This window comes from Seriola aureovittata, chromosome 10, assembly GCF_021018895.1.
Source record: "Seriola aureovittata isolate HTS-2021-v1 ecotype China chromosome 10, ASM2101889v1, whole genome shotgun sequence".
Taxonomy (NCBI): Eukaryota; Metazoa; Chordata; class Actinopteri; order Carangiformes; family Carangidae; genus Seriola; species Seriola aureovittata.
This window is the reverse complement of record NC_079373.1, coordinates 27602576-27630563: the sequence shown is the minus strand read 5'-3', so window position 1 is coordinate 27630563 and position 27988 is coordinate 27602576. Positions and strand designations below refer to the sequence as shown.

The 27988-nt window shown below is 42.3% G+C and overlaps 3 protein-coding genes across 6 annotated transcripts; 1 reads left to right on the top strand and 2 right to left on the bottom strand.

Moving 5' to 3' along the window:
- Positions 1 to 10: 10 nt before the first annotated feature.
- Positions 11 to 9279, bottom strand: nedd1 (NEDD1 gamma-tubulin ring complex targeting factor). Of its 2 annotated transcripts, none has more exons than XM_056386791.1 (16): positions 9180 to 9279; positions 7932 to 8075; positions 7252 to 7346; positions 6783 to 6899; positions 6557 to 6697; positions 5943 to 6172; positions 4998 to 5199; positions 4661 to 4784; positions 4425 to 4553; positions 3534 to 3584; positions 3369 to 3458; positions 2324 to 2487; positions 1984 to 2176; positions 1172 to 1313; positions 1008 to 1074; positions 11 to 562 (listed from the first exon to the last, which is right to left on the bottom strand). In XM_056386791.1, exons 2-16 carry the CDS (start codon positions 8065 to 8067, stop codon positions 458 to 460), a joined length of 1986 nt encoding a protein of 661 aa, XP_056242766.1. In that variant the 5' UTR covers positions 8068 to 8075; positions 9180 to 9279; the 3' UTR covers positions 11 to 457. The 2 variants fall into 2 exon arrangements, with proteins under 2 accessions (XP_056242766.1, XP_056242765.1); XM_056386790.1 differs by having other exon boundaries at positions 4425 to 4556; positions 7932 to 8076; positions 9182 to 9251.
- An 848-nt stretch (positions 9280 to 10127) lies between these two features.
- pclaf (PCNA clamp associated factor) lies at positions 10128 to 13337 on the top strand. The gene is made up of 4 exons (XM_056386896.1): positions 10128 to 10279; positions 11278 to 11361; positions 11468 to 11648; positions 12906 to 13337. The coding sequence occupies exons 1-4, from the start codon at positions 10234 to 10236 to the stop codon at positions 12952 to 12954; spliced, it is 360 nt and encodes a 119-aa protein (XP_056242871.1). The 5' UTR covers positions 10128 to 10233; the 3' UTR covers positions 12955 to 13337.
- Positions 13338 to 14359: 1022 nt separating this feature from the next.
- On the bottom strand, positions 14360 to 27303 carry LOC130176054 (NACHT, LRR and PYD domains-containing protein 12-like). Of its 3 annotated transcripts, none has more exons than XM_056386892.1 (9): positions 27185 to 27303; positions 25640 to 25742; positions 25215 to 25380; positions 24129 to 24248; positions 22314 to 22543; positions 19717 to 22084; positions 18253 to 18429; positions 15894 to 16067; positions 14360 to 15548 (listed from the first exon to the last, which is right to left on the bottom strand). In XM_056386892.1, exons 3-9 carry the CDS (start codon positions 25334 to 25336, stop codon positions 15476 to 15478), a joined length of 3264 nt encoding a protein of 1087 aa, XP_056242867.1. In that variant the 5' UTR covers positions 25337 to 25380; positions 25640 to 25742; positions 27185 to 27303; the 3' UTR covers positions 14360 to 15475. The 3 variants fall into 3 exon arrangements, with proteins under 3 accessions (XP_056242867.1, XP_056242869.1, XP_056242868.1); XM_056386894.1 differs by having other exon boundaries at positions 19717 to 22081; XM_056386893.1 differs by having other exon boundaries at positions 25215 to 25355.
- Positions 27304 to 27988: the final 685 nt, after the last annotated feature.

Here is a 27988-nt window from a genome sequence, read left to right as displayed (position 1 = left end):
CGAATCCTCGTCTCATTTTAACATGAATCTTTTTATTCTTCAGACAAAACATTTGCTCATAAAAACATGATACAGACACAAAGATGTAAACCGCTAAACCCTGTTCTCAGTCTGACAGGCGGTGAAATTATATATTTATATTTAAATTACAAGATTCATACGTTCAAGGATTCGTCAATTCATCAATATTCTGTCTCCATCTACAAACACACACGTCGGCTTCACTCTGGTCTGTGACGCTGCGTCGCCGTCAGCATCAGGAAGCCGAGGCACTGCTGGTGTTTCAGTCAGAGGCGGTGATGAGGAGAGGAGGAAGACTCCAGCTCCCAGCAGGCAGCAGCGTCAACAGTTTCCCGCCCTGAGCAGAGACTGGCTGTGATTGGCAGACATCTGTAACGTCCGCACAGTCTGGAGCAGCTGCTGCCTGTCAGGCTGAACTCAGGGCGCAGGTCAGAAGTCAGTAGTTGGTCTTCAGTCTGCGGTTCTCCTCCCTCAGCTTCTCGATCTCCTCCACCAGAGACTCGTTCACAGAGTATTTCTCGATCAGACCGTGGATCTCGTTCTGAAACACGTCAGACAACACGAGGGTTAGTTTCCTGTCGCCACGTCACTGTTCACGTGAACCTGAGACACAGAGACGCTTCCAGTCGTCTGGACGCTCCACCGCTGAATATTTATACTTGTTCAATCCAGACACATTCATGTTGAGTCCAAACACAAAACACAACAATAACAGATTACTGAGCTGCTGCAGGGACCAGGTTACCATGGTAACTTCACAGGAGGTAAGTTCCAACCTGAGATCTCACAGTCACCTGGTTTGTTTCCTCTTAGTTTATTACAGGTGATCTACCACTGACTTCCGATATGATGTTTCAATACAATCTGAGCCTGGACTTTTATTTTTCATTTATTTCCTTATTTTACATTGTTTGGCCATAAAGGTTCAATAAAGATGTAGAAAAAAGGTGAAGATGAAACCATTTAAATCCAGAGATGAAACATACCAGCTGGATGTAAAACTGTCGGATCATCTCCACCTGGAGGTTGACGATGTCTCTGTGACAGGTGTCCCTGAGAGGAGGAGGAGGGAAAACATCAGGATCATGAGGCCCATGTGGACCCTGAAAACAACAACAGGTATAACTGAGGTCAAAGGTCAGGGACAGACCTGAAGTCCTCCAGGGTTTCATGGATCATGTTCTGGATGAAGTGGCTCTGCAGGGAGGTGAAAGGAGCCCCTCCTCCCTGTCCGACCACGTCTGCGATGTTCTGGGAGAGAGAGGAGGAGACGGCGGCCGACAGAGCCGGACCTGGAGACATAGAATTGTAAAAAGAATTTATAAATAGTTTGAAAATGGATTTACAAACTCTTAAATAAATGAGTTATAAACACATTAATTAATGGTTTATAGATTTATAATCAAGACAATCCTACTTGGCTATGGGATGTAACAAGCTCTCTGATTGGTTGGAGAGCTGACCAGTGGGTTTTGGCAGTACTGAAGAACCAGTGTCACAGAGAAGCTAAATGGCTAAGCTAATCGATGAGCTAACAGGAAAAGCAGCTGGAAAAAGGAAAGTGAAGAGAATCCAGGAAGATATTCCCATTGTTCAAGTGTCTTTTCAAATAGTTTTGATTCACGACTAAATAAATGTTTATAAATGGTTTATTTAATGAGAGTTTGTAAATCCATCTTTAAATCTGTAGTATTTATTGATGATTAATCGTTCATTTTTACAATTCCTGTTTTTAAAGTCTCTTAAAATATGAAATGAAGGAATTATAATAATTGCTTTATGATCCCTGATCTTCTGAACTTAGAGTCTGTGCAGCTGTGCGGCTCATCACCTGCGCAAAGAGCGGGAAAACCAGCTGAGGTGGAGAGCAGGCGGCGGTGCTAAAGATCATGTGGTGAACTCTGAGTTTCTATGGAAACAGTTCTGTTTGCGGCGACACTGTGGGAATCAAACCCGACTGACCTGCTGCTGCGGTGGGCGGAGCTCCTTGGACAGGTGAGTCGTAGCTCAGCTGGGCTTGAATACCATTGGCTCTCCGGAGGCTGGGCTCCGGAGTGAAGAAGGGCGGGGCCGGCTGGCTGTGATTGGTCTGCTGGGAGGATGTGGGTGTGGTCTGATCCGCCCCCTCCAGGCTGGAGCTGCTGGTCTTGTCAGACTGTCGAAGAAGCACAGTGATGAAACAGAGTCACAGTTTCCATGGTGATGAGCTTCATGTTTCCTCTTGTATTTACAGACATTAACTACACCTGCAGATACTGTTCAGAGTTTAAATGTTTTATAAGCAGAGGTCAGAGGTCAGCACCTTCCTGGGGTCACACGGTTCAGCAGCTGCAGCAGTGACCGGCTCTTCTTCTTTGATCGGGGGGGTCTGGAAGACGGACAGCGGGCTGTAGCATCGACCGGCTGAGGCGACCAGGGGCGTTCCCAGGGGGGTCTTACGATGAGAGTTGGCCCCTGAGTGAGAGTCTGACACAGACGCAGGAATCACTGACGCTCGTCACAGTTATTACACGTGTTATAAATGAACTTCAATCCCCAGGTTACGCTTCATTACAGATTATTCCACAACACGTCAGGAAGAGACTAGAATCACCTCGTGACTGTATCCCTCCGCCACTCAGACTAGTTTCAGGTAAATTACTGTGTGAAGTCTTAATGGCTAAAAAGTGTTTAGTGAAGTCACATTGACCTTTGAACACCTAAATCTAATCAGTTTGTCCAGGTGAATGTTTTTTTTACCAAATCTTGAGAAATTCCTCAAGGTGCTACAGACATATCACGTTCACAAGGCCAAAACTGTTTCGTGAGGTAATCGTGACCTTGACCTTTGACCTTTAGCCACCAAAATCTAATCAGTTCCTCCTTGAGTCCTAGTGAATGTTTGAGCCAAATTTGAAGACGTTCTGTCAAGACGTTACTGAGACATCGTGTCCAAGAGAATGAGACGGACGGACAGACGACCTGAAAACAAAATGGCTGCTCTGACTGTCGCCGGCACTGAGGAATAAAAATTTGGGGTGGGACTTTGTGACACCTGATTTCTCCAGGTAGATTTCCCCTGGAGAAATATGGAGGCATGAGCATCACACAGGAAGCAGACAAGGAGAGTGGGAGCAGCTGAGTGGACGAAAGAGGAAATCATTTTAAATGAGTTCAAACTAACGACAAGCAGCTTCTACAAATCTAAATGTTCATATTGGTGGAATTCAGTCTCGTCGTCCTCAGACAGTAACACCTGGTTTCTTCACCTGGTTGTTTAAGTGCATGTCAAAGTGAACTTCAGGACGTCATCATACGTCTGTTCAACTATCACAGTAACTCTAAATCCCGAGTGAAGGAGGTCTGACCTTCTCTGACCGGGGAGAAGATGTCCAGACTCGCCCGGCCGACGACCTGCTGACCCTCGCCCTGTCTGGACAACATCTCCAAACTGGTAACTATGGAAACACAGAATCCAGGTTAGTCCAGAACCAGCAGCATCATTCAAAACAACAGCGGTCCGACCGGCGTACCGTGTGTTCTTCCGAACGGCGTGTCTCCAGTCGTCCCCGGTGTCCTCGAGTCTGAGACAGAGGGACAAGCTGAGGGTTACGATGTGTTCGAGTGTCGTCGTCTCACAGACATTTATGTGAGAAAACAAACTCCCTGGAAACATCATCACTCTGAGAATAAAATGGAAACCAGTTCTCCGATCCTTGTTTTTCTGAGATGTGATATTTATCAAGTTTGTTTTTCAGCTGCAGTTTGTGATTCAGTTGTTATTTACACCTCAGCAGATAATTCACAGATGTGTATTTTACATTTTCACATTAAAAAAAAGCACATGCAACTTGAGAGTGTGACTTCATATTAAGGCGTTACTGAGACATCGTGTCCACGAGAATGAGACAGTCGGAGGGACAACCTGAAAACAATATGGCTGCCGCTCTGACTGTCGCCGGCGCGGAGGAATAAAAATGGATGGTCCAGTTTTGTAAAACTGAACCCATATTATATATTTATTTGTAATTCTTTAATTTATTTAGATTCATTCTTTTTGTTTAATTTAATTCTGTTCTTTTTCTTGAGTTTGATGTTTTTATCCGTCTGTTAAAAGCGTCTGATTACAAACACGGTGCAGTTAGACAGTGATGGGGCAACAAGGAGGGAGGGGAACTAATACAGCTGTATTAGTGGTTAATTACATTCTGTACGACTTTAAACACCAATAAAAAGACCCTGAATAAAGCACATGTTTATTATTGAGTGGTTTTACTGGACGACATTATATCAACAAATGTTTCTAACATTTACAAACAGAGTGTTCAGAAAGTTTTCACACCCCTTCACTGTTTGTTAAGTTGCAGTTTTAAGCTGAAATCATTTAAATTGATTTTTCTCCTGATGATATGAAAGTCTCTGACCTTCTCGTGCAGGAGAGAAGACGTCCAGACTGTTTCGTCCAACGCTGCTGAACTTCTCCACAGCTGGCGGCTGCTCTGACCCCTGATGACCTTCAGCCTCCCGGGACATCACCTCCGCTGCAGCGCCCCCTGCTGACACACCACTGTGTTCACTGCACATTTATACATGTGGACAAGAGTCGTACTGGAGATTAACATCACACAAAATAATGTGACATGTGTTCAGGTAAACCCACCTGTACCCATCACCTGTCTGTGGGGGGCGGGGCCTGTGCTGGGGGTGGGGTCTGGCTGGTTGCTGGACACTTTGGTTGAGGATCTCTTAGTACTGGCGATCTTTGAGGAGCCCAGTTTACTGGACTGGGAGAGAGACAGAGAGAGAGAGAGAGAGAGAGAGAGTCAGAGTCAGAGTGAGAGAGAGAGTCAGAGAGAGAGAGAGACAGAGAGAGAGAGACCATTTAAACGATGAATTTAGAAATGTGCGACAGAGGTGAGTCAAAGGTCAAAGGTTAAATATCTTTGGTCTGAGTGAACGATGTGTCTGTCTGTGGTTATGGACTCGTCTGTTGGCACCTTGTTTCTGTTGGTGTTGCTCTGGAAACGAAGGCAGGTGACGGAGGTTTTATGTGCCACAGTGACCCTGGTGGGGGCGCTGGAGTTCCTCAGGTCGTACTGGTAGATCTTCCCCTGAGTTGATCCGACCACCAGGCCGGTGCCGTCCAGGGTGAAGTCCACCGAGGTCAGAGGAGTGTCCGTCCGGATCGACCTGAGGACGCTGCAGAGACACAGAGACAAAATGAGTCTGAATGTTTTTAACCTGCGTCGTGTTTCTGTTTCACTTTCTTTTACATGTTTATAGTTTATTTCTTCATGTTTCACGTCGGGATGAATCTGTGTGTTTATTTGTTTGTTGTCAGGTGTGTTACGTGTTTATTCATGAATAGAATCACCTCCTCGTGGTTTTCTGCCTCCACCACTGAGTAATGGCTAAAAAGTGTTTTCTGAGGTAGCCGTGACCTTTGACCTTTAGCCACCAAAATCTAACCAAAAATGTATTTTGTGAGGTCACAGTGTGTCAGAAGTAATGAAATTCCCTTTTGTTATTACAGATATATTGAATTCACACGAACTGTGACCTTTGACCTTTAGCTACCAAAATCAAATTCATCTTTCAGTCCAAATTTGAAGAAAATACCTCAAGGCGTTCCTGAGATATATTCACAAGGCCAAAACTGTGTTTGGTGAGGTCACCATGACCTTGACCTTCGACCTATCAGTTCATCCTCGAGTCCTGGTGAATATTTGTGCCTGTTCCTTCAAGGTGTCACTGAGACATTGTGTCCGAGAATGAGACAGACGGACAACCTGAAAACAAAATGGCTGCCACTGACTGGAAAAAAATAAATCCATGGAGACGGCAGCGGACATTATAACCCTCATCATCATCATCATCATCATCATCATCATCATCACCTGGTTGAATCAGACATATATAAACCTTCACAGTGTCGCTCTTACATCTTGCTGGCCGTGTCGTAGCAGACGATCTTCTTGTCCAGGCCGACGCTGACGACCAGCAGCTCGCTGGCGGGGGAGAAGGCCAGGCCGGAGCCCGGGGCTTTGTGGGCGCTGTCGAAGACGTGGAGCTCCTTCTGGGTGTTGGAGTCCCACAAGACCACGGTGCCGCTGTCGGACACGCTGCCCAGCAGGGAGCGCTTCAGAGCGGACAGCCGCAGGTCGTGGACGGGCTGAAGGTCAAACAGCTTCTGTTAGTCTCCCTCCGCCACACAGACTAGTTCCAGCTTACAGAGTCCAGAGTCAGAAAATATGAGCCATCTGTGTGAAGTCTTCACTAATGGTGTTTTGTGAGGTCACACTGACCTCGACCTTTGACCCCCAAATTCTAATCAGTTCACGATTGTATGAATGTTTTTACCTGCAGGTGTTACTGAGACATCGTGTCCAAAACAATCCAGACTAGGGCTGCAGGTAATTATTATTTTTATTTATGGATTGAATATTGATTGATTTTATAATTATTAATCATTTATGGTTTCAGGACAAGTTATTAATCAAAAATGAAACCATAATTAAACGGTAAATGAAGAAGATTCAAAGACAGAGCGTCTCACCTGGTTGCTGCCGTGGCCGAAGGCTTTGCTGGACAGGTTGGTGGTCAGACTGTGGAGGACCAGATCTCCGCTGGTGGAGCCGGAGGCGATGCAGCTGTCGTTGGCGTTGAAGGACACGCAGGTCACCTCCTCTTTATGGTCCTGAGAGACAGACAAGAGGGAGACTGGAGACCCGGAGAGCCTGTAACCTTCACAGGATACACACCTGTCCTGAGTCCAGTCTTACCTTGAGGGAGCGGTGCAGTCTCTTGGTCTTCAGGTCCCAGATGTGAACACAGTGATCCAGACCTCCACTGACCAGAAACTGAGACGAGGAACTCAGACACACACGAGTCTGCTTTTTCTGAACGGACAGTAACAAACAACAGTCGTTAGTGATCTGCAGTGAGTTCAGGCTGCAGGTAAACATGTTCATTTACCCACCTGTGACCCAGGTAATCAACTATGATTGTCTCTCAACCTCTCTTTGGCTTCTGCATATTCACTTTCAATTAGCAGCAGACAGTTCACATTATGTGACCTTCAACTAATGTGTGTAAACAGAAGATTCAGTTCAGTACAACACCATCACTATCTATGAGCCTAGACGCCTCTGTGACATCATAATCAGAACAGCTGTAATGGCCTAGTACAGGTGTGCCTAATAAAGTGGACACTGAGTGGATGTTGCCGTGGTGATGAAGCTGTGCACTCACCCCTTCGGCCAGTTCCACCACTGGAGCTGGAGTCGCCTTGAGGCTGGACACCACCAGTTTGTCTCCGCTGGTGCTGGCGCTGACCAGGTAGTGGTCTGAAAGAGCTCGTCAAGGTGCTTCATCGTTTTATTACCACATATTAATAAACACCAGAGCTGCTGTCTGGCTCCACAACATCTGGATCAGATGTTTAGAGGCTTGTTCTGGTCCATATTTGTTTTCATCTTATCTCTCATGAGCTTCTGTTATTTTGGAAAACGCTGACATGGAGCTACAGTAGAAACTTCGACATAAAGCTGTTGATTCAGACAAAAACACGAATCGTTGTTTGGTTGCAGCTTCTCATATGTGAGAATTTACTGTTTCTTTCTTTTTCATGGTAATAAACTGAACATCTTTTAGTTCTCTGGATTGTTGCTCTGAAGGAATGAGACATTTGGTGACATCACCCCCAGATTTAGGAAACTATGAGGCATATTCTACTAATTTCTTACATGTAACAGACCAAACAATTAATCAACAAATGAATCAGTTATGAAAATATTCAGAATATGTGATTTATGTACCAAAGTGTATTGATTAATTACCAGTTCAAGGTCTTTAGTGTTTCTATGTTTAGCTTCTGGATCTTGTTACTGAGCTGATAAAAAACACATGAACAGCTCCATCCATCAGGATACTGTTGGAGCTCCAGCAGGCCTGTGCCACAGGGTGGCTGATGCTGTGGGGGTTAAACTGCTCCAGCGGCGCCATGGAAACCGCATCCCAGATCTTCACACAGTCTCCTGTGGACACCAGGCGGGTCACCTCCTCCATGGCAACACCTGGAGACAAACACATGGTTCCAGCTGCTCCGACGTGACGATGGCATCCTTTTCTTTGTCATGTATGACTGTAAACTAATTATCTCTGAGGTTTAACGTTGGCCCACTCCCATCAGGCTGTATAACACTTCAGCCAAAGGAAGTAGACTAATTTAATTATTATCAATTATTATTAACTATCATTATTATTACTACTAATGAGTTTCTGGACACATGAATTTCCAATAGGGGATAAATAAAGTATCTATCTATTGATCTGTCTTTCTATCTCAGACTGGGCTGTGGGAAACTGTAACTACTTTTAGCTCTTTTATAGACAAAATGATTATTCAAGACAACTAATCAGCAGATTAATCAATAATGAAACGGTGACATTCTGTTTGTCTTTTCCTGCTTTCAGGAAGTTTTTCACATTGACAGAATGAAACAACAAGTGGTTTCAGGCTTTATAGTTTTTATCTGCACTGACTCATCTGTTGATATCTAACCCTCTATTCCTAACCAGCGACCTCCGGATACAGAGGACACGATGGATGGATGAATTAACCAATTACACAATAACTAATTAGTTCAAGGTTCAGGTATGAGCTTCATATAAACTCTGTAACAGCGGTATTGGACATTTTCCAAACAGTTTTTGCTAAAATCACACTTTAAAACTATTTTATGAGCAACTTTACAGCCGTCAGCAGACTCAAAAAAAACATTTAAGACCTTTGTAAATTAAATTAGAGACATTTTAAGACTTTTAAAGGCCGTTTTTTTGTAAACAGAAGCCTTTTTAAGACCTGCAGATGTCACCTGGGTGTTTTCAATAGAGTCAAACTTTAACTGGATAACTTTCAAAACACTGGCAACTACCTACGTTAACTAACCAGCTCACTAGTTCGTGTATCCAAACAGCACTTGGTGAGTTTAACGAGTAAACCGGCGGTTAAGTTTGTAAACGGCAGCTAACAGTCAGCGCTAGCTACAACAGAAAACACCGAGTTTAAAAGTTACCGAACAGACACGAACGACACGTTAACCGACAGCAAACAACCAGTAACCGTTAGTTGAGTCATCACACGTTTAAAGCTTTTCAGTAAACCGTGTCACACTCACCCCGAGAGTTATATTAATTAAACTAAAGTTCTTGAAGCTGTTTTTGATCCGCCTGCAGCCGCGAAACCGCCACTACGGAGACACACGAGGGACAAAAAGGAGAACATTTTTATAGTGACTTTATTGTTCGGCACAAATTTGTTTTTTACAAAGTAGAGGTAGTTTACAGGAGTATTTTGTTTTCGATCAACGTTATACTTATACTGCACATTTCTGGGACCCTAAAGTGACACCTTCACAGTGTTTGTTTTGTCCAAACCTCAAAATGATAAAAAAAAATATTATTATTATTATTATAAAATGTCTGGTATTGTTACTCGAAAAATGTAAGTGAATATCAGCGTAGTTGCCAATTCATTTTTCGTCTATCAGCTGATGATTTTAGCTCTACTTGTATTTACTGTCAACTAGTTTAATCAATAACAAAATATCATATTTTTATGAATTAATTAAGTCCCCTCAAAGACCCCGGGTTTACTCTTTCTAGATTTGTGATATATTTCTAGATATAATTTGATAAATGGAACATTTATTGTCAAATAACAACTATGTCTGGTCCTCAATCCTCCATCTTGGTCCTGTTCCCGTTGAGGAATTCTGTCAGAATTTAGGTTTTGAAACTGAACAGTTTTAGTTTATATTGTAAGGTTAACCAACAATTATTTTTAATTAATTATTAATAATTAATTAATAATCGAATCAATGTTAGAAAATGGTGAAAACAGCATATTACTATTATTTCCTGGAGCCCGTAGTGACATATTCTAGTTGCTTTTGAGTCTGACCAGTGTTCACTTTGTGTGTACAGTGTGTTAACAGTGTGTTGCAGCTTGTAGCACAGTGGGCGGTAAATGCTGTAGTTATACCAATCCACCTGAAGAGGGCAGCGTTGCCACATCGCCTTGTCTCCTCTGCCAGAACAGAAGCACCCGAAGAAGAAATCTCCCGCCCCACCCCTTGTGCTTTTTAAACCAAGGCGGGACTCCACTTCATTCACTTCTGTCAGTGTATTTGGTGCTGAAACATCACTTACCAGTTACAGCTTGTTGCCAAAATGGTGAGGACTAAAGCCGACAGTGTTCCCGCATCATACCGAAAAGGTACAGTTACAAATTACCGTCATTTATTACGAATTCAGCGACAAATCGCTAATTTGAGCAGGAATGTAGCTGTTTTGTTACGTAGTCTGGCGGGCTCGGGGCGCACTCAGAAAAAGCCAAACAAAGCGACATGATCGTTTGCCCCGCACAAATCTTTAACACTGTGATCCCGTGTTTTTAAAGCTAACCTAAATATTAGCATGTGAGTGCAATAGGAGCTTGTTACCGGTTAAATCCAGAATCAGTCTTTCCAGTTACAGCCTCCCGCCAATACGGACGCTGCGTTGTCCGTCCTTCCTGAACAGTCGAGGAGCAATCTTTAAAAAAAACTAAACGAAACACAAATCCAAGTCGTGTTGTCACCTACAAGTGGTAGCTGTAGTTTGATCCTGCCGTCCCCCTGACAAGGGGACATTATACTCAGTCTTTCCCGACAGTAGCGTCTTGCTTTCAGCAAACTGGCGCCAGTTTTGAGCGCCTCAGTGCGGCTTTATGCGGACGTCTCACCAAACCCCGTTAAGAAGTTACATAATTCAATGTTATCTTGCTTTGCATCGAAGTACATGTGTGACGGGACGTAATGAAGAGTTTTTTATTGACTCATGGTCTTTTGGTGAATTCGGCATACAGCTGGTCTGTCGTTCAGCCCTTAAATTAATAAAAAATGATATTTTAAAAATTTAAATGTCCATTTAGACAGTCCATACATGCAGACAGTATGACATGCTCATCCTCACACTGCAGCCTCGTTTGTTTTTTAAACAAGGTTTCTTTATTAAAGGCTCATTAACTCACTGTTTCCTTTTTGTAATGTTATATCAAACTCAAATCTGCTTTTCATTCATTCTTTCACAACCCAGTTTCCCCACAGGTGCAATGAAGTGTTATCTTAATGGTTTCTCCGATCTGATAAGGCTGTCCTAGATCCAGTTTGTTTTCTTTGATGTTTTGTCACACATCCAGTCCGCAGGGTTTGATTTTTATTTCTTTATTTGCAGCTGTTGCAGCTTCTGCTCCCAGGAAGTCTCTGGGCTCCAGTTCAGCGAACTCCTCCTCCTGCAGTAGCCAGTCCTCGACACCTGGTCAGTCCGTTTGACCACAGACACACCACTCAGTAAATTCACTGCTCATCACGTGACATAACTGAGGTTATGGTTTTATTTTATTATTTTTATTTTAAATTTACAGCCAAGAACAAATATGCTGGTGGTAACCCAGTGTGTCCACGTCCCACCCCGACCTGGCAGAAGGGCATCGGGGACTTCTTCGGTGGTCCCCCCAGGAAGCCAGAGAAGGAGAACCAGAGACCCCAGGAGGTTGAGGATGACGAGGAGGCCGGAGGCAGTGGGATGTCAAAGGCCAGCAGGAAGTATGTCAGCCCATTGCATTTCACTATCAGGCCATGTTGTTGGCCATTGAACCTTTTACCTATAGATCAAATGCAGCTGGACATCAGCCTGGAGGTTTTGAAACTCCATGTCTGGTCTTGGAACAGTTGGTTGTGTCTTTAACCTCACATTTAGACACTTGAGAGCTGAGGACTCGTTTACTGACCAGGTAATCCTGTCAAGCAGACTTGAATTCAAGTTGGTGCGTCACTGAAAGCAGAAGCCTCATTCGTCAGTAGCTGTGGAAGCAGCTGCTTGTTTATGGCGGCTCTGAACTCAACACACTTAAAACAAATGAAGAAGAACATCATTTGAATCAAATCCATCAGAACAGAAACTCTGCAGGTCGCTCAGAAGAGAAACAAGATGCAGGAAGCAAGAAGAAACGTTTTTAGTTTCATTCTGACTGCATGATTCAGATTTATATTTATATTATATTACATTGTTAGTTATGACGGAGAGGTGGCTTTGTAACTTCATGAGCAACAAACACTGTCGTGTGTTTGGACGCGTTTGCATTTCTAACTAATTTCCTTTGTTCTGGGTGATTTACAACGTTTCTGTATTTGCTTGTTTTTTAAGAGATCAACACACCTCAGCTTAAAGGAGCTATTTGCAAATTTTGCTCTTGCTACATAGCTAGCATTAGCATTAACAGCTGTTTACTTACCAGTCTTACCAAGAGCTTCAGCCATCATGTTTACAAGACAAGAGGTTGTAATGTGTCCTCTAAGCAGCGGCTTCTTCAGGGAAGACTGGACGCTACAGTGACTCTATTGGAAAGTGATGAGACAGGCTGGGGCTAGCTAGTTAGCATGCTAACTTCAGTTGAATAAAGGACATGATAGAAGTAGAAGCAAAACAAGAGTGATCGTTTCCACTCCTGGAGACAGCTGAGTAAAGGAATGAAGTTTGATGCTGAACTTGAAGCTGCAGTTCATTGAACTAGATTCTCAGATTGAATGAACTTGGTTTATTCAGGTAATTAAAATCTTTGGTGTCTGTAACGTATGAAAACTGAAACTTGAATTTGACAAAAAATAATATGATCTGATTACACATGTAGTTTCTGTGGAGAATCTGGAATTTATTTGTTCCTCACAAACACTACTGTCTCCTAACCACAGTTGTACTGATGTGAGTGTGTTAACAAGATGTCACCAAGATAAAATCTTTCCTTAAAGCGTCTGTGACACCGTTAGTTTTCTTTCCCTGAGTGTTTATTTTGTCGTCTGCAGGTCCAGACCGCTGCCTGCTGAGGAGGAGGAGGAGGAGGAGGAGGATTGAAGATGATGAATGGCTCTGTTTGCTGCCTCCACTCATGCTCAGGGGCATTTAAATGTACATCTGTATATAATTTCTGCAGGATTCACTTTGTATAGCTCATTAAACTTGTTTTTTTTAATGTTTTTAACCTGCAGAGTTGTGTCTGTTGTTTGGCTTTAAAAGCTGTTTGAGGTTCTAATCACACCTAAGAAAAGAGCCATAGAAAAACTAATATTCAGATATACAATATGTTGTGAAGTATTTTGAAATTCTGTTTCTGGAACGTTAGAAATGTTTAAAATATTGTTCGTATTGAATGTGAAACAATTTTTCCCGCTACTTCTATTGATGTCATGATTCATGTCTCAGTTGGAATAAAGTTTCTTCCTGAGTTAAATTTAAGAAAACGGAAAGACCTTTAACTTGGAAGGGGTGGATTTGACAAACAAAAGTTGGACCATAAGATTATTAGTTGTTAATATTGGATTAACTTTATTTATCCCACAACTGGGAAATTCATTTACCACAGCAGAAAAATAAACATCTATAGAAATATGCAACAAAAATATACCAAATATACACAATACACATGATATGTACATGAAAAAGTGCAAGTTTGCACATGGTCAGGAAGAGCAGGAGTTGTGGAGTCTGACAGCTGCTGGAATGAAGGACCTGAGGAACCTCTCCTTCTTACAGCGAGGATGTAAAAGTCTGCTGCTGAAGAAGCTGCTCAGAGACCCTACAGTGTCATGCAGAGGGTGAGAGGTATTGTTCATGATGGAGGTCAGCTTAGCTAACATCCTCCTGTCACCTACTTCCTCAATGGAGTCTAGGGGGCAGCCCAGGACAGAGCTCTTATAATAATAAGAGCTAATAATAATAATAATAATAGCGGTGACCGACAGTTTTTATGTGTCTACGCCAGTGACAATCAGAGCTATGGAATAAATCAGATTAATGACTATTGTCCTCTGCGGGACACGTGGTCCTTCCAGGCTGAAACAAGTTAAACTTTGCTCCATTAAAGTGGTTCAGGTGTGAAACCAGACTGCAGTTCTCTCCATCACCACCAGGTGTCACCAAACAGAGGGACTCATCACGTCTGCACTTACAGAACTGTTCAGGTCCAGGAGTAATGAACACTGCTGCCTTCAGGTGACTGTCGGAAATCTCTGAACTAAAACTTGGAGACGTTTTCTTTTCCATTTTTTTAAATAGACATTCAGCATCAAACAGATATTTCCATACAGTGTGTCTCATATCTCAGACTGAATCTATATGACATAAACTTGTGTGTCTCAAATCTCAGAATACGTCTCAAAGTTTACGTATATAGAAAAGAAAAACAAAGATGAAAAAGAACTCAACAGCTGAAGTTTAAGGCAAAATGTTTCTAATCTAGTTCAATTAAAATCTGTCAGGATTAGATATGAACTGATTTATTTTTAAAATCATTTTTAGATTACATTCAACTTTATTGTCCAACTGTCTCAGTGCAAACAGTATAGGAATGCACATACTCTACTTACAGAGATGAATAAATTACAATGAAGGAGGAAGAAGGAAAGTGCTGGTATTAGACATAATATACTTATAAACACCTGGATATAAACGTGTACAAGGTGCAGGTCAGCTGTGTACAGTATAAATATGAACACGCCAAACAGCAGATAAGAATACATTGTTTGTATGGCACTTATCAAAAATTTCACACATAAAAAGTCACATCTCCTCTTACTTCCTGATTGAGAAATATGGATCAGACCATGAGCCCCGCCCACCACCTGCTGGCTCCAGGTGGACAGGTAAAAGAGCAGAGAGCATCAAGATGGTGAGAGGAGGAAACATCAGAGAGACTCAGTCAGACCCAGACTCAGAGGAGGAGTCTGAGACCAGAACCAGAGACTAGCAGACGGATCAGAACTGTTAGCATAGTTAGCATTTTTTTATTTGTTTTTGTTTTTGTTAGCTTGTAGCTGGCAGTGGCTGACACAGTGATACCAGTTGTTCTAATGCTAACTGTACTTTTGAAGTTTTAAATTTTCTGATGTAAAGCACTTTATGATTTTTATCTGTGAATGTTGCTGTATAAATACATCTTTACTTACTTACTTTTTTACATTTATTTAACCCCGCCCCCCCGTCCCCACAAGCTGACAGGATTGGTTCCTTAGGTTTGTGACGTATGACACTCTGGCTGCCTGAGTCTGTTGTTATGAGACTGTCATTGGTTCACTGCAGTTCAAGGTAGAAACACTCAGTCATGGTGTTGATGATTATTTCACTCATCATATGTTTAATCGACCTGTCCAGAGTGAACCCCGCCCTCGCCCAATGTCAGCTGGGATTGGCTCCAGCCCCCCTGCGCCCCTATAAGGATAAGTGCAATAGCTAATGTACGGATGTATGGATATGTCTTGTAATAGATAAAAACATCAAATGTACATATAAACACTTGATTTTCATGGGGGGAGTCACACAGGGAGGATGGTGGACTGGACTGTGTGTGTGACTCAGATCAGTTTAGACTGCAGAGTCATCACTGCTTCACAGACACACGCACACACACATACACACCGTCCTCTTCAATATCATTCCTATAGTTTCTCCATCTGTGGAGAGAAGCAGACAGACAACAGTTAGCAGCTTTAGACATTAACACAGCTACCATTTCAACTACACCCAGAAAATTTGACCAGTTTTATCTTCCCTTCACTGGCTTCCTGTCCACATCAGATCAGACTTTAAGGTGCTTTTAATGATGTACAAAGTTCTACATGGACTCTCTCTTCCATACCTGTCTGACCTCCTGAAACCTTATACTCCATCTGTGTCTTTTCCTATCAGAGCCCTCTGACATCAGACTGTCTGACTCCACTGAGACATCTTTGCTCTGATACTGTGTTTAGTACAACACTGCTGAAAGTAGCATGGACTGACTCCATCCCTCTACTGACCTCAGAGTCTCCAGTCTACAGTCTGGACTCTCCACAAGATCATACAGATCCTTCACGTCTGAATCCTGCAGGTGGTTTCCTCTCAGGTCCAGGTGTCTCAGATGGGAGGGGTTGGACTTCAGAACCGAGGCCAGAAAATCACAGCTGATCTTTGACAACCTGCAGAAACTCAAGCTGTGTGAAGAGTGAAATATATAGATGAAAATCATTGATGAGAGAGAGAGAGGGGGAAGTGTACAAAGCACAATGAAGGTTCCACATGAAGATGTATATTAACAATAAGACTAAAAATAAAACTAATAACAATAAGAAGATAATACCTACACAATGCAGTTTCTGGAGAAACTGCAGTGGGAGCTTCTGCCCAAGCTGAAGCTAAACTGTGTCGCTGGCTGCTAAAGACAGAGCTACAACTAACTCCGTCCAACAGTCGGCCTGTCTGTTTGTGTGTCAGTTAGAATAACAGAGGGAAATTAATTGTCCAATGTTTCAGGACTAACACTGTACTGAAACATATTTCCAGTGAAAACTGTTGAAATGTGTGTAAATCATTTTCTTGTATTCAGTGTTGGAGCAGCATGTAACGGGACTTTGGCAGAAAGACAGCTGAAAGTCTCGGGACGCGTTTCAAGTTTAAATGACGTCTCTACCTGAAAGTATGCTGAAGTAGCTCAAAAAGAGGATTTTAACATTCTCTCCTTTCATTTTCATAGGAGAAAAGCTGACAATATGTTTGTTATTTCGGAAATTAGGAGACATAGCGCTGAGAAAAGTAATGCCCTCATTGAGGTGCACGTTTTGACATTTGAACAGAGTTTCTTTGACAAACGGCGTGACACTAGTGGCACGTCAAAAAAGTTGGCTGAGGAAAATTTTGTGAACTGACAACATATTGTGGGATTGCTTTTTTTCAGCAATCCCATCAATAAGACTATTAAGAGAACTTACAATGATAATACGGCTAATAATTATAATAACAATAATTATAAATAGAAAATTCCAGGAAAATTTTGAGTGCCACGGGGGCTACTGCCGGGATGAGTACATGATTTATTTCCAGTGTTCAAAAGTCACCCTGATCATATTCTGGTTTTGAGAAATGTCTTGATACAAAAGACTCTGATATCTCAGCGGAGACCGTCACAACTTCATTCACTCTTTTAACAAAACAAAAAAAAAAAGCAACGAAGGAAGCAGTAAATGGACTTACATATTTAAGACCTAACTAAATGTAATTTAAGACCTAACATGCGGCTAATGTAAAGCTAGCAGAGCTTGGAGAGTTGGTTATCTGGTTGCTAGGCGCACGCACACAGGTCAGGAGCTGCCGTTGCCATGGCAATGTGAAAATCTGCCCAGAATTTGGCTTCTACATGGCTTCAAACAACTGCAAATTATGAGAAAACCGTTACTTCTTTTCATAAACCGAAAAGACCGTGCCAGACACTGAAGCCAGAAGTTTCTACAGTCTCTATTTTATTCAGATATTCCTTAAAATGAGTGAGGAAGCTCAGTGCGAAGACAGAGAGAGATTCTTTTGAAAAAAAAGACGATTACATTAGGTGTCAATGAGAGTGAGACAGGTATTGCTGCCGGACTCGGCACCCCCGTTTAAATTTTGTGCAGACCCTGCCTGTCAAAGTTACATTTTATGAATCCCAACAACTATGTCTACATTTTCAGAAATAATTATTTGTCTCCTTTTTACGGTTTGGCCGCGAGCTCGAGTTAAAAATAAAAATAAAGGTTATTTTTTACTGCTTCACGCACTCTAGCCAACTGACGCTGTCACTCTAACTTTGAAGAGAAAGTGATTTGCACTCCTCCTTTGAGTGCTCACAGTTTGAAAAGTTTACATGTTATGTAAAAACAGTTGTTGTGTTTTGGAGAGAGCAGAAGTTTTCCTCCGTTTTATAGTTTGAATCACATTTCTACGTGCAGGTATGAGAGAGCTGGGTGACTCAGAAAAAAGGTGAAATTTTGTAGAAAAAAGGTGAAATTTTGTGGGTTTCTAAAGAAAATTCCAATGCATTCCTAATGCATTATTTATTCCCAGTATTTTGTGAATAACTTTGGGAAAAATTGTAATTTTAACACCAAAAGTCATAGCAGCTCTTTCGGGATCAAGACGCACGTTTTGATGTATATATTACCGGGGTTTTCTCAAAGCTGCGGGACGAGTTACGCTCCGCCCCGAGGCCCTCCTCTCAGCTATTCCAGCTGTAGAGGAGCACCCGTGGCACTAATGACATAAATAATTGAATACTGTTAAAAGGATGTAAGAACCACTTAAAATATATAGGAAATACTTGCATTAATATATGCAAAAGATTACAACAGCTCCCGTCAGTGAACTGACCTCAGAGTCTCCAGTCGACAGTTTGGACTCTCCAGTCCAGCAGACAGAAGCTTCACTCCTGAATCCTGTAGGTTAGGGTTGTGACTCAGGTCCAGGTCTCTCAGGTGGGAGGGGTTGGACTTCAGAGCTGAGGCCACGACTTCACAGTGAGTCTCTAAGAGCCCACAATAATCAAGTCTGTAATTAGAGAAAATATAAAATCTGTTAGAATCAAATCAGACAATTTGTAGTAAAAAATACACTCAATGTATATGATGAGAAAACAAGATAATGTTCTGCTAATGATCTGCTCTTCACATCTGTGGTTCAGATCATCTTCTCTTATTGTGTTTGACACGCAACAATAATTCTCACTGTCTCAGACCTGCAGAGCTTGGATGAATGGGAATCTTAGTTTTGCAGATAAAGGAGGGAAAATTATGTCACGTCACCTTGGAGCCGGATCCTACTATTGTCATGGATTCACAGTTATTAAGTGAAACTCCAGCCCTCATCTAGAAGATTATTAAGTTCAATATCCTGAAGCTAGAGGTGATACATGTCAAGCAGAATGCACGTATCATCATACAACAGACACGAGTCGAACACAGGAGACATGAACCTGACAGTCAAAGGGAAGATGACACAACTGATTTGGCTGATCCTGTGCTGAATATTCAGGTTGAAGTTATGAAGGACGTTTTAGTGATAATGAGAGGTATTCAGCGTCACATGGATAGATCCTCTTCCCTTCATTCCTCCTCTAAATATTCATCCAAATGTGAGTCGTCTACAGGGAAGAGAGACCCTGCACGCAACCTACCGGCAATTCCTCAAGTAGAACAGCAAGCTGTTCAATTTCCAAGTGTTAAATCACCACAACACTAGTCATACTCCTGTCCATCACCCTGTTGCTGTTGCCTTTCCAATGCCCATTTCCGTAACATGTCAATCCTTGATGCTGCAGTTCGTTCACCTGGTCTGCCTAGGCAATCCTCTCTTCATGAGACCTGCTAACTTCTAGCTTTTCTTCAGCTCTACCAAAGGGCCACCCACGAAGTCCATGTGTTCAGCCTTTGAATCCTCCAGCTGAAAACCCTACTCAGCCTCTTGTTTCTTTCTCCTGTGCTTCTCACCCAAGCCATTGCAGCTCTTGATGAACGTTATGGGCAACCTAGACAACTGGCATTAAAGAAGCTCAGCAAAATCATGGATCTCCCCCCTATTACAGTATGTGATGTCTCCACACGAGAGCCACAGAGTAAACATAGATAGAACATTAAAAAATAAATGTATCATCTAACAATTAATTACAATTTAACAAAAGAACCTTTTATTAACTTATTACAACCAAGGGAAACTCTACATTTTGGCCCTCACAGCATTTACTGTTATATACAGGTATATACCGTGTTTACATGAAGTTGACTAAACTACTGATCTGATCTACTGATCAATAACTATAATGATCATGTCTGGACTCACTCAGCCTTCCTGCAGTTCCTCACAGCTGGGATCAGTCTCCGTCGTCCCTCCCCTGATGTGTTGAACTTCTTCAGGTCCAACTCATCCAGAACCTCCTCTGACATCTGCAGCATGTAGGCCAGAGCTGAGCAGTTGATGTCAGAGAGTTTCTCCTCTGATCTGTTCTTTGACTTCAGGAACTCTTGGATCTCCTGATGAACTGAGTGATCCTTCATCTCCATCAGACAGTAGAAGAGGTTGATGCTTCTGTCAGGAGAGATAAAATAACTCTTCATCTCCTTCAGGTTGTTGATGGCTCTCTGGATGGTTTCTGGACCGTTCTCTGTCTGACCCAGCAGATCTCCTAAGAGTCTCTGGTTGGACTCCAGAGAGAGGCCATGAAGGAAGCGAACAAACAGGTCCAGGTGACCATTTTCACTTCTGAAGGATTTCTCCATGGCTCTCCTCAGGAACTCATCCAGGGTTGAATCAACATGTTGTTTCCTCAGGAAGTTCTCCAGGACCTTTCTCTTCCTGTTGGTGTAACAGTGGAACATGTAGACTGCAGCCAGAAACTCCTGAACGCTCAGATGAACAAAGCAGTAGACTGTTTTCTGGAAGATCACACTCTCTCTTCTGAAGATCTCAGTACAAAGTCCTGAGTACACCGAGGCCTCTGTGACATCAAGACCACACTGCTCCAGGTCTTCTTGGTAGAACATGATGTTTCCTTTCTCCAGATGTTCAAACGCCAGCCTCCCCAGCTTCAGAAGAACTTCCCCGTCAGCCTCCGTCAGCTCCTGTGGACTCGTCTCACGTCCCTCATGGTACTTGTTGTTCTTCCTCTGTGTCTGAACCAGCAGGAAGTGTGAGAACAGGTCAGTCAGGGTCTGGGGCAGCTCTCCTCTCTGGTCTGTGGTCATCATGTGCTCCAGAACTGTAGCAGTGATCCAGCAGAAGACTGGGACTTGACACATGATGTGGAGGCTCCTGGACGTCTTGATGTGTGAGATGATTCTGCTGGACAGCTCTTCATCACTGGATCTCCTCCTGAAGTACTCCTCCTTCTGGGCGTCAGCAAAGCCATGTACTTCTGTTACCCTGTCCACACATGTAGGAGGGATCTGATTGGCCGCCGCAGGTCTGGAAGTTATCCAGACGAGAGCCGAGGGAAGCAGATTCCCCCTGATGAGGTTTGTCAGCAGCACGTTGACTGATGACTCCTGTGTGACATCAGACACAGACTTCCTGTTGTTGAAATCCAGTGACAGTCTGCTTTCATCCAGGCCGTCAAAGATGAACAGAACTTTACAGACAGCGAGCTGCTCTGCTGTGACCTTCTGTAATGTTGGATGGAAAACATGGAGCAGCCTGAGAAGACTGTACTGCTGATCTCTGATCAGGTTCAGCTCCCTGAACGAAAGCAGAACCAGCAGACTGACATCTTGGTTCTCCAAGCCCTCTGCCCAGTCCAGAGAGAACTTCTGCACCGAGAAGGTTTTTCCAACGCCAGCGACGCCGTTGGTCAGAACCACTCTGATGGGTCTCTGCTGGTCAGCTGAGGCTTTAAAGACGTCTTCTCTCTGTTGGACAGGTAAGGCTTTAGAGATGTTGTGTCTCTGTCGGACAGGTAAGGCTCTAGAGATGCGGCGTCTCTGTCGGACAGGTAAGACTTTAGAGATACAGCGTCTCTGTTGGTCAGGTAAGACTTTAAAGATGTCTTCTCTCTGTTGTTCAGGTAAGACTTTAAAGATGTCTTCTCTCTGTTGTTCAGGTAAGACTTTAAAGATGTCTTCTCTCTGCTGTTCAGGTAAGGCTTCAAAGATGTCGTGTCTCTGTCGGACAGGTAAGGCTTTAGAGATGCGGCGTCTCTGTCGGACAGGTAAGGCTTTAGAGATGCGGCGTCTCTGTCGGACAGGTAAGGCTTTAGAGATGCGGCGTCTCTGTTGGACAGGTAAGGCTTCAAAGATGTCGATTCTCTTTCGGACAGGTAAGACTTTAAAGACGTCTTCTCTCTGTTGGACAGGTGAGGCTTCAAAGACGTCTTCTCTCTGTTGGTCAGGTGAGGCTTTAAAGACGTCTTCTCTCTGTTGGTCAGGTAAGGCTTTAGAGATGTTGTGTCTCTGTCGGAGAGGTAAGGCTTTAAAGATGTCGTGGCACCTGATTGGAGCGTCATGGAGGGTGTTCTTCTTGGAAGTTGTCTCCAGCTGCCTCACCTCATGTTGGGTATTAACCTCTTCACTCTGTCCCTCTGTGATGTGGAGCTCAGTGTAGATCCTGTTGAGGAGGGTTCCACTTCCTGTTCCATCAGTTCCTTCAGTCACATGTTCACATCTGCTCCTCAGACTGATCTTATGTTGATGTAAAACCTCCTGCAGACCACTATCTGCTGAAAGAGAAGAGACAACGTCAGACTGAAGAAACAGAATCTGAGAATCTGATGATTATTTTCATCAGCTGCAGAAAAACTAAAGACAAACAAAGAAAAGGTTTTTAATGTTGTGGTATTTATAATCATCTTAAAGGTTGATGCTGTGTGATGTAACAAATGACTCTGTATAAAACAACAGGTCCTGGTCTCAGAATGATGACATCATCATACAGATGTTCAGTCTCACTTTGTTCAGTGCTGGTCTGACTGGCTGTCTGCAGTCCAGGTCTTGTTCTGGGTCTTTTTCCACACTGGGGACAGGAGGAGTCTCCTGAAGAACCAGACTGGTCCCAGTATGAGGTGAAGCACTGTCTGCAGAACCAGTGTCCACAGCTGGTAGAGACTGGATCCTTCAGGACGTCCTGACACAGAGCACAGCTGGACGGCTGCTCCTCCACAGAGACACCTCTCCTCTTCCTGTGAAGACATTTCTTTATCACTAACATGTCACAGTCACAGGTCGACATCTGTGTTGTGATTGGTTGCCAACCTCAAGGGGTTAGGTTTTAAGTAATATGAGTTGTACTGAGGGCAGACACCAGGGGAAGCTTTAAAACATCTGGACCATCAGTAATTCCATGCTACTGGTTGGTCGTCAACATACCCACCCCTTGTTGATGGAGGGGCTACGCTTCATATACGTTAGCCTGTATGTAAGCCTCGGCTGTGGGCTCTTGCTAGTGGGAACATTTGGGCTGCGTACCAATCATGTGTCTTATGCACAACTGTGAATCAGTATTTGGGACAGTCCATTTGAGTGGTTCAGGTGCTCTGCTCCAGCTCCGCCCCCTCACCTGCTCTGTCTCTACTTCCTCTACAGGTTCTCATTTTGTCCAGAAGGTGAACAACAAATGAGTGTTTTCATCCAATCATATTTTCTTTCTAAACACACGTGTGGAGTTTAACAGGAAAACAGTTTCACCACTGATCAGAATGATCTTAAACAGTTTATATATAAATCAAAGACTTACTGAACCCAAATTCTCTTTCCTCCTCCTCTGCTCAAAATTCAACAGTCCATTTGTGCTCTAATACTGACACTTAGACAAACAACACATGAAATGAACATGTCAATTATAAGAGATTTATTTATTTACTTTTTGTCTTCGTACTCTGTAAAACGGCCTTGGGTACCTTGAAAGGAGCTATAAAAATCTAATTTATTATAATTATTATTATTATGATACTGAAGTTACACTTTTATCAATAGGTCGTAGCCAATAAAACATGCAGATATTAATAATGTCAACATTCCTAACCTCAGGTCGTCGGTAGGTTGAATGGGGAATTGTTTCGTCTCTTGAAACAATGAAGGTCTTTGTCGTTTCCCCTCAGAAATGAATGAAGTGGTAGCACCCAAAGTTTAACCTTTTTACCACGTCCAAAAGATGTTTTGGACCAATCCGTGTTCCACTATATGATCTTTCCGACACCATTTTGACGTCTCGTGTGGTTCTGTGTGATTACGCCTATTCAGAGTTACGTCCCTGTCTTTCAGTCTGCAGACAGACCCAGTCTCACAGACAGGGACAGGCGCTGTATTACACCCAAAGTACGGCATTTTAAAATGAATTTGTATCATTGGTTAAAAAAAACCAAAAACAATTCAGACAAAATGTTGAAAATGTCCTTTAACTCTAATCTTTACTGTGATTTATCTTAAAGACTCAGACGTGTGAATCATTAAAGTGTCTCCTCCAACATGGAGACACTGTGTTTCTTCTCTGTCCTTCTGTTCATGGACAGGTCTACAGACTGGTGGAGCGTTCACAGCTGTTCATATGAAATCAGCTGATTGTGGGCGTGTCTGATTCCACCTATGGAAACTGTAGAGGTGGCGTTCAGGCTCGTGTTCGTGCACCAACTTTCAGGTTGATGAAACAGTAACATGAGAACGCTCTGCTTTATAAATCTATTAATTATATCTATGTTTATGTTTCCTTCAAATATTTCTGTAACTGAATCATCTTCAGCTCAGTTTATAGTAGAAACAGTCTCTTACTGTGAGTCTGAGGGTCCAGGTTCATCACTGAAGTTTATAAGACCTCCTTTGGACTGGTCACTCTTCATAGACAGACAGATGGATCCTGGAGACTCTGCTCTCTGTCTGTGGTTCTGACCTCTGCAAATACAAACATGTGTTTAATCACATCACATCGATCACTGATCAATTCTCTGATGACAGAGTCAATGTTAATGTCAAGCTCATGTTTTCTTGCGTGTTACTCAATACATGATTGAAGTTTGGAAATCAATCAATACACTGTTAATGTCAATATGAAAACTCTCCTTTTCATTTGTTTTATTATCTCTCTACACAACGATTTAGTGATGACTTCAACTGCTCAACAACGTATAAATATATTTCACCGGATTATGTGAACTGTGGATCATTTATTTCATCACTCGGAGGATAAAAATGGCGGCACGTTGTTCCGGTTGCCATGGCAGCTCTACACTGAAGTGACACTGAAGTAGCAGCTTTAGAGTTCACAATGTAAAATACAGAACAAAATGAATTAAGTTCAGGAGAGACTGTCCTAGTTCTCAGGGTTTATCACAGCAGGATATTTGATATTTAGTCAAGAATTCTGACTAAATATTTGCTCTGTGCTCCTCTTCCTCCACACAATCACTCATTTTCTGGACTCCATTGGTTCCTACTGAAATGTAAATCTTTACATACATATATATATATATATATATATATATATATATATATATAATATATATATATATATATATATATATATATATAGTTTCCTTTTTAAAAAGAATCAGTAATTCCCTGAAACAGCTGCTCACTGTAGATTTAATCAAACAAACTAACTGTGTACACTCTGCTCCACCTCGGCCCTTTAATTACCGACATCTTTAAATCTCGTGTTCATCAGCTGAAGGAGAAATATGGAAAGTAAAAAGTCAGAATATTCTTTGTTTGTATATTTTCTCAGGAAACCAGCGACCTCAGCAGTCAGTATGAATACACTGAAGTTATTATCTGCGTCACAACAGCAGCTGTTACAGGAAGTGAGTTTTACTGCAGCAGCTCTGCACTAAACACTGTTAGAGTTTAAAGGTCTCTTACTGTGAGTCTGAGGGTCCAGGTTCATCACTGAAGACTGGAGGTTCGTTTTTGGACCGATCACTCCTCATAGACGGACAGCTGGGTCCTGGAGACTCTGCTCTGTCCTCCACACAAACACTCATCTTCAGGACTTCAGTCAGTCTGACAGAGAAACCACTAAAACTGACTGAGATAAAACACACACAAGAGTTCAGACAATATGTTGAAGAGTCACCCAGAAATACCAGGAAACACAACACACACACACACACACACACACACACACACACACACACACACACACACACGCAGCTTCTTATTTCGTCTTTTCCTCTCAGTGTCTTCATGTGGACAGAAGTTCACTCTGACTCTTCTTCTCTCCTCAGAGAGAAACTGACTCAGAAACTTTGACAGTAAAATAATAATAATGTTGTTTTAACACTCACCAGCCTCAGTCGACAGTTTCCTGCTGCTGCGCTGCCCTTTTAAAATGGCGTCTGAACAACAGAGACATCAGCTGAATACTTTCACTTTCAGTTCTTCTCCAATCTGCAAGAAATCACATGACTTTTACATCTGTGTGTGTGTGTGTGTTTACCAGTTAGAAGTTGTTTAAAGTTGTTGTAATTGTCTTTATTAATTTACAACTACTGTTCTTTCAAGTAAATCAAATTTAACTTTATGTTGTTATCACAGACTAACTATATAATAAACTGTATAAATAATGTTAATGATCATGACTCTTTGGTGGGTAAATGGTGTTTTCATGTGTTCAGCCTCCACTGCAGCTCTGATGAGGACAACACCACACATCCAGGTCAAACTTTAATTGATAACAACTTGAGCCACAGTTAGTTTGACACTGGTGTTAGGTGATGGATCCGGGCCCTGAACAACAGCTGGTTAATGTCGACCTCTGGCTTGGTCCTGGGAGTCCTGTTGGCAGGTATCACTGAAGGACTGACTCACTTTCAGTTCAATAATGTTCATAGGATTTTACATGGAGCTACTTTATTATTGTAAGAAGTGGGGGAAGTCCATAGTGGTGGAAAGTCACTAAGTACATTTACTCAAGTACTGTTCACTTGAGTATTTCTATGTTACTTTATACTTTTACATTTCAACATCTCAAGGCAGATTTGGCTTTTTCCTTTAACATTAACAGATTATTGATACAAAAGATAAAGCAACTGATAAATTATGACGTATTAATATAATTAAGCTCCTCAAAGTTAGCTCCGCCTTCACCAGCTGCAACATTAATGCATTTTCTTTTAATAATTACAACAATAACATTATTTAGAAACGAGACATCCTGCATAATGAATCAACCGTTACAGAAACTCTTCAGAAACATCTTTGCTACCGCTCAACAACACTGACCCATGACACAACGTCACCAACAAACAGTCTGTAGGAGTCACATCAGCAGAAACAGCAGTGATGGTAAAAACAGTCTGCTGTCATTAAGGATCATTCTGTTGTTGTTCTACATCTCTCTCAGGTTCATCAGCTTCAGGAAAAATATGCAGGAGAAATAAGTCAAACCAGCAGCCTCAGTATGAATACACTGAAGTTATTATCTGCGCCACAACAGCAGCTGTAACAGGAAGTGAGTTTTACTGCAGCAGCTCTGCACTAAACACTGTTAGAGTTTAAAGGTCTCTTACTTTGTGTCTGCAACACTGACTGTGAGATAAGACGCACACAAGAGTCAGGACAATCTGTTCAAGAGACACACTGAAAATAACAGGAAAAACAACACACACACACACACACACACACACACACACACACACACACACACACACACACACACACACACACACACACACACACACACACACACACACACAGCTTCTTATTTCGTCTTTTCCTCTCAGTGTCTTCATGTGGACAGAAGTTCACTCTGACTCTTCTTCTCTCCTCAGAGAGAAACTGACTCAGAAACTTTGACAGTAAAATAATAATAATGTTGTTTTAACACTCACCAGCCTCAGTCGACAGTTTCCTGCTGCTGCGCTGCCCTTTTAAAATGGCGTCTGAACAACAGAGACATCAGCTGAATACTTTCACTTTTGACTCCTCCTCCCCTATGTAGGAAATCACATGACTCTTACGTGTGCATGTGTGTGTGTGTGTGTGCGTGTGTGTGTGTGTGTGTTGTTTACCAGTTGCATGAATTTCCCCTAGGGGATAAATAAAGTATCTTTTTATCAAGTTGTTTAATTTAGTTTTAATTTCATGACTCTGTCTTTTAAAATTATGACAGTTCTTTTAACTAAATTTAACAATTTCTATAGACTTACTAAATAATACACTATAAATGTTTATCATGACAGACAAACATAAACAATAATAATGGATGCATACAGAGAAATGAATGGTCCCTTTGGTGTTTGACACTGATCTCTAAGAAAGGACCAATGAATGAATCTATCGATCTATCTGTTTATCTATCTATCTGTCTATCTGTCTATCTGCTCGTGGATACGATATCTCAGTAACACCTCAAGTGTCCACCAGGAATCAAGGTTGAACTGAGTAGACTTTGGTGGTCAAAGGTCAAAGGTCAAGATGACGTTGATGTCATAAAACACTTTGTAATCATTACTCAAGCTTTCACACAAATGGGTAATATCTTGACTCTGGATGATCAGGGACCTGAAACTAGTCCGAGTGGCGGAGGGATACAACCGTGAGGAGGTGATTCTAGTTTTACTCCCAGTGAGAACGACTTCATTGACTATGGTCTCATCATCAAAGGCTCTTCTTTTACTCACCCTGTGTCACAC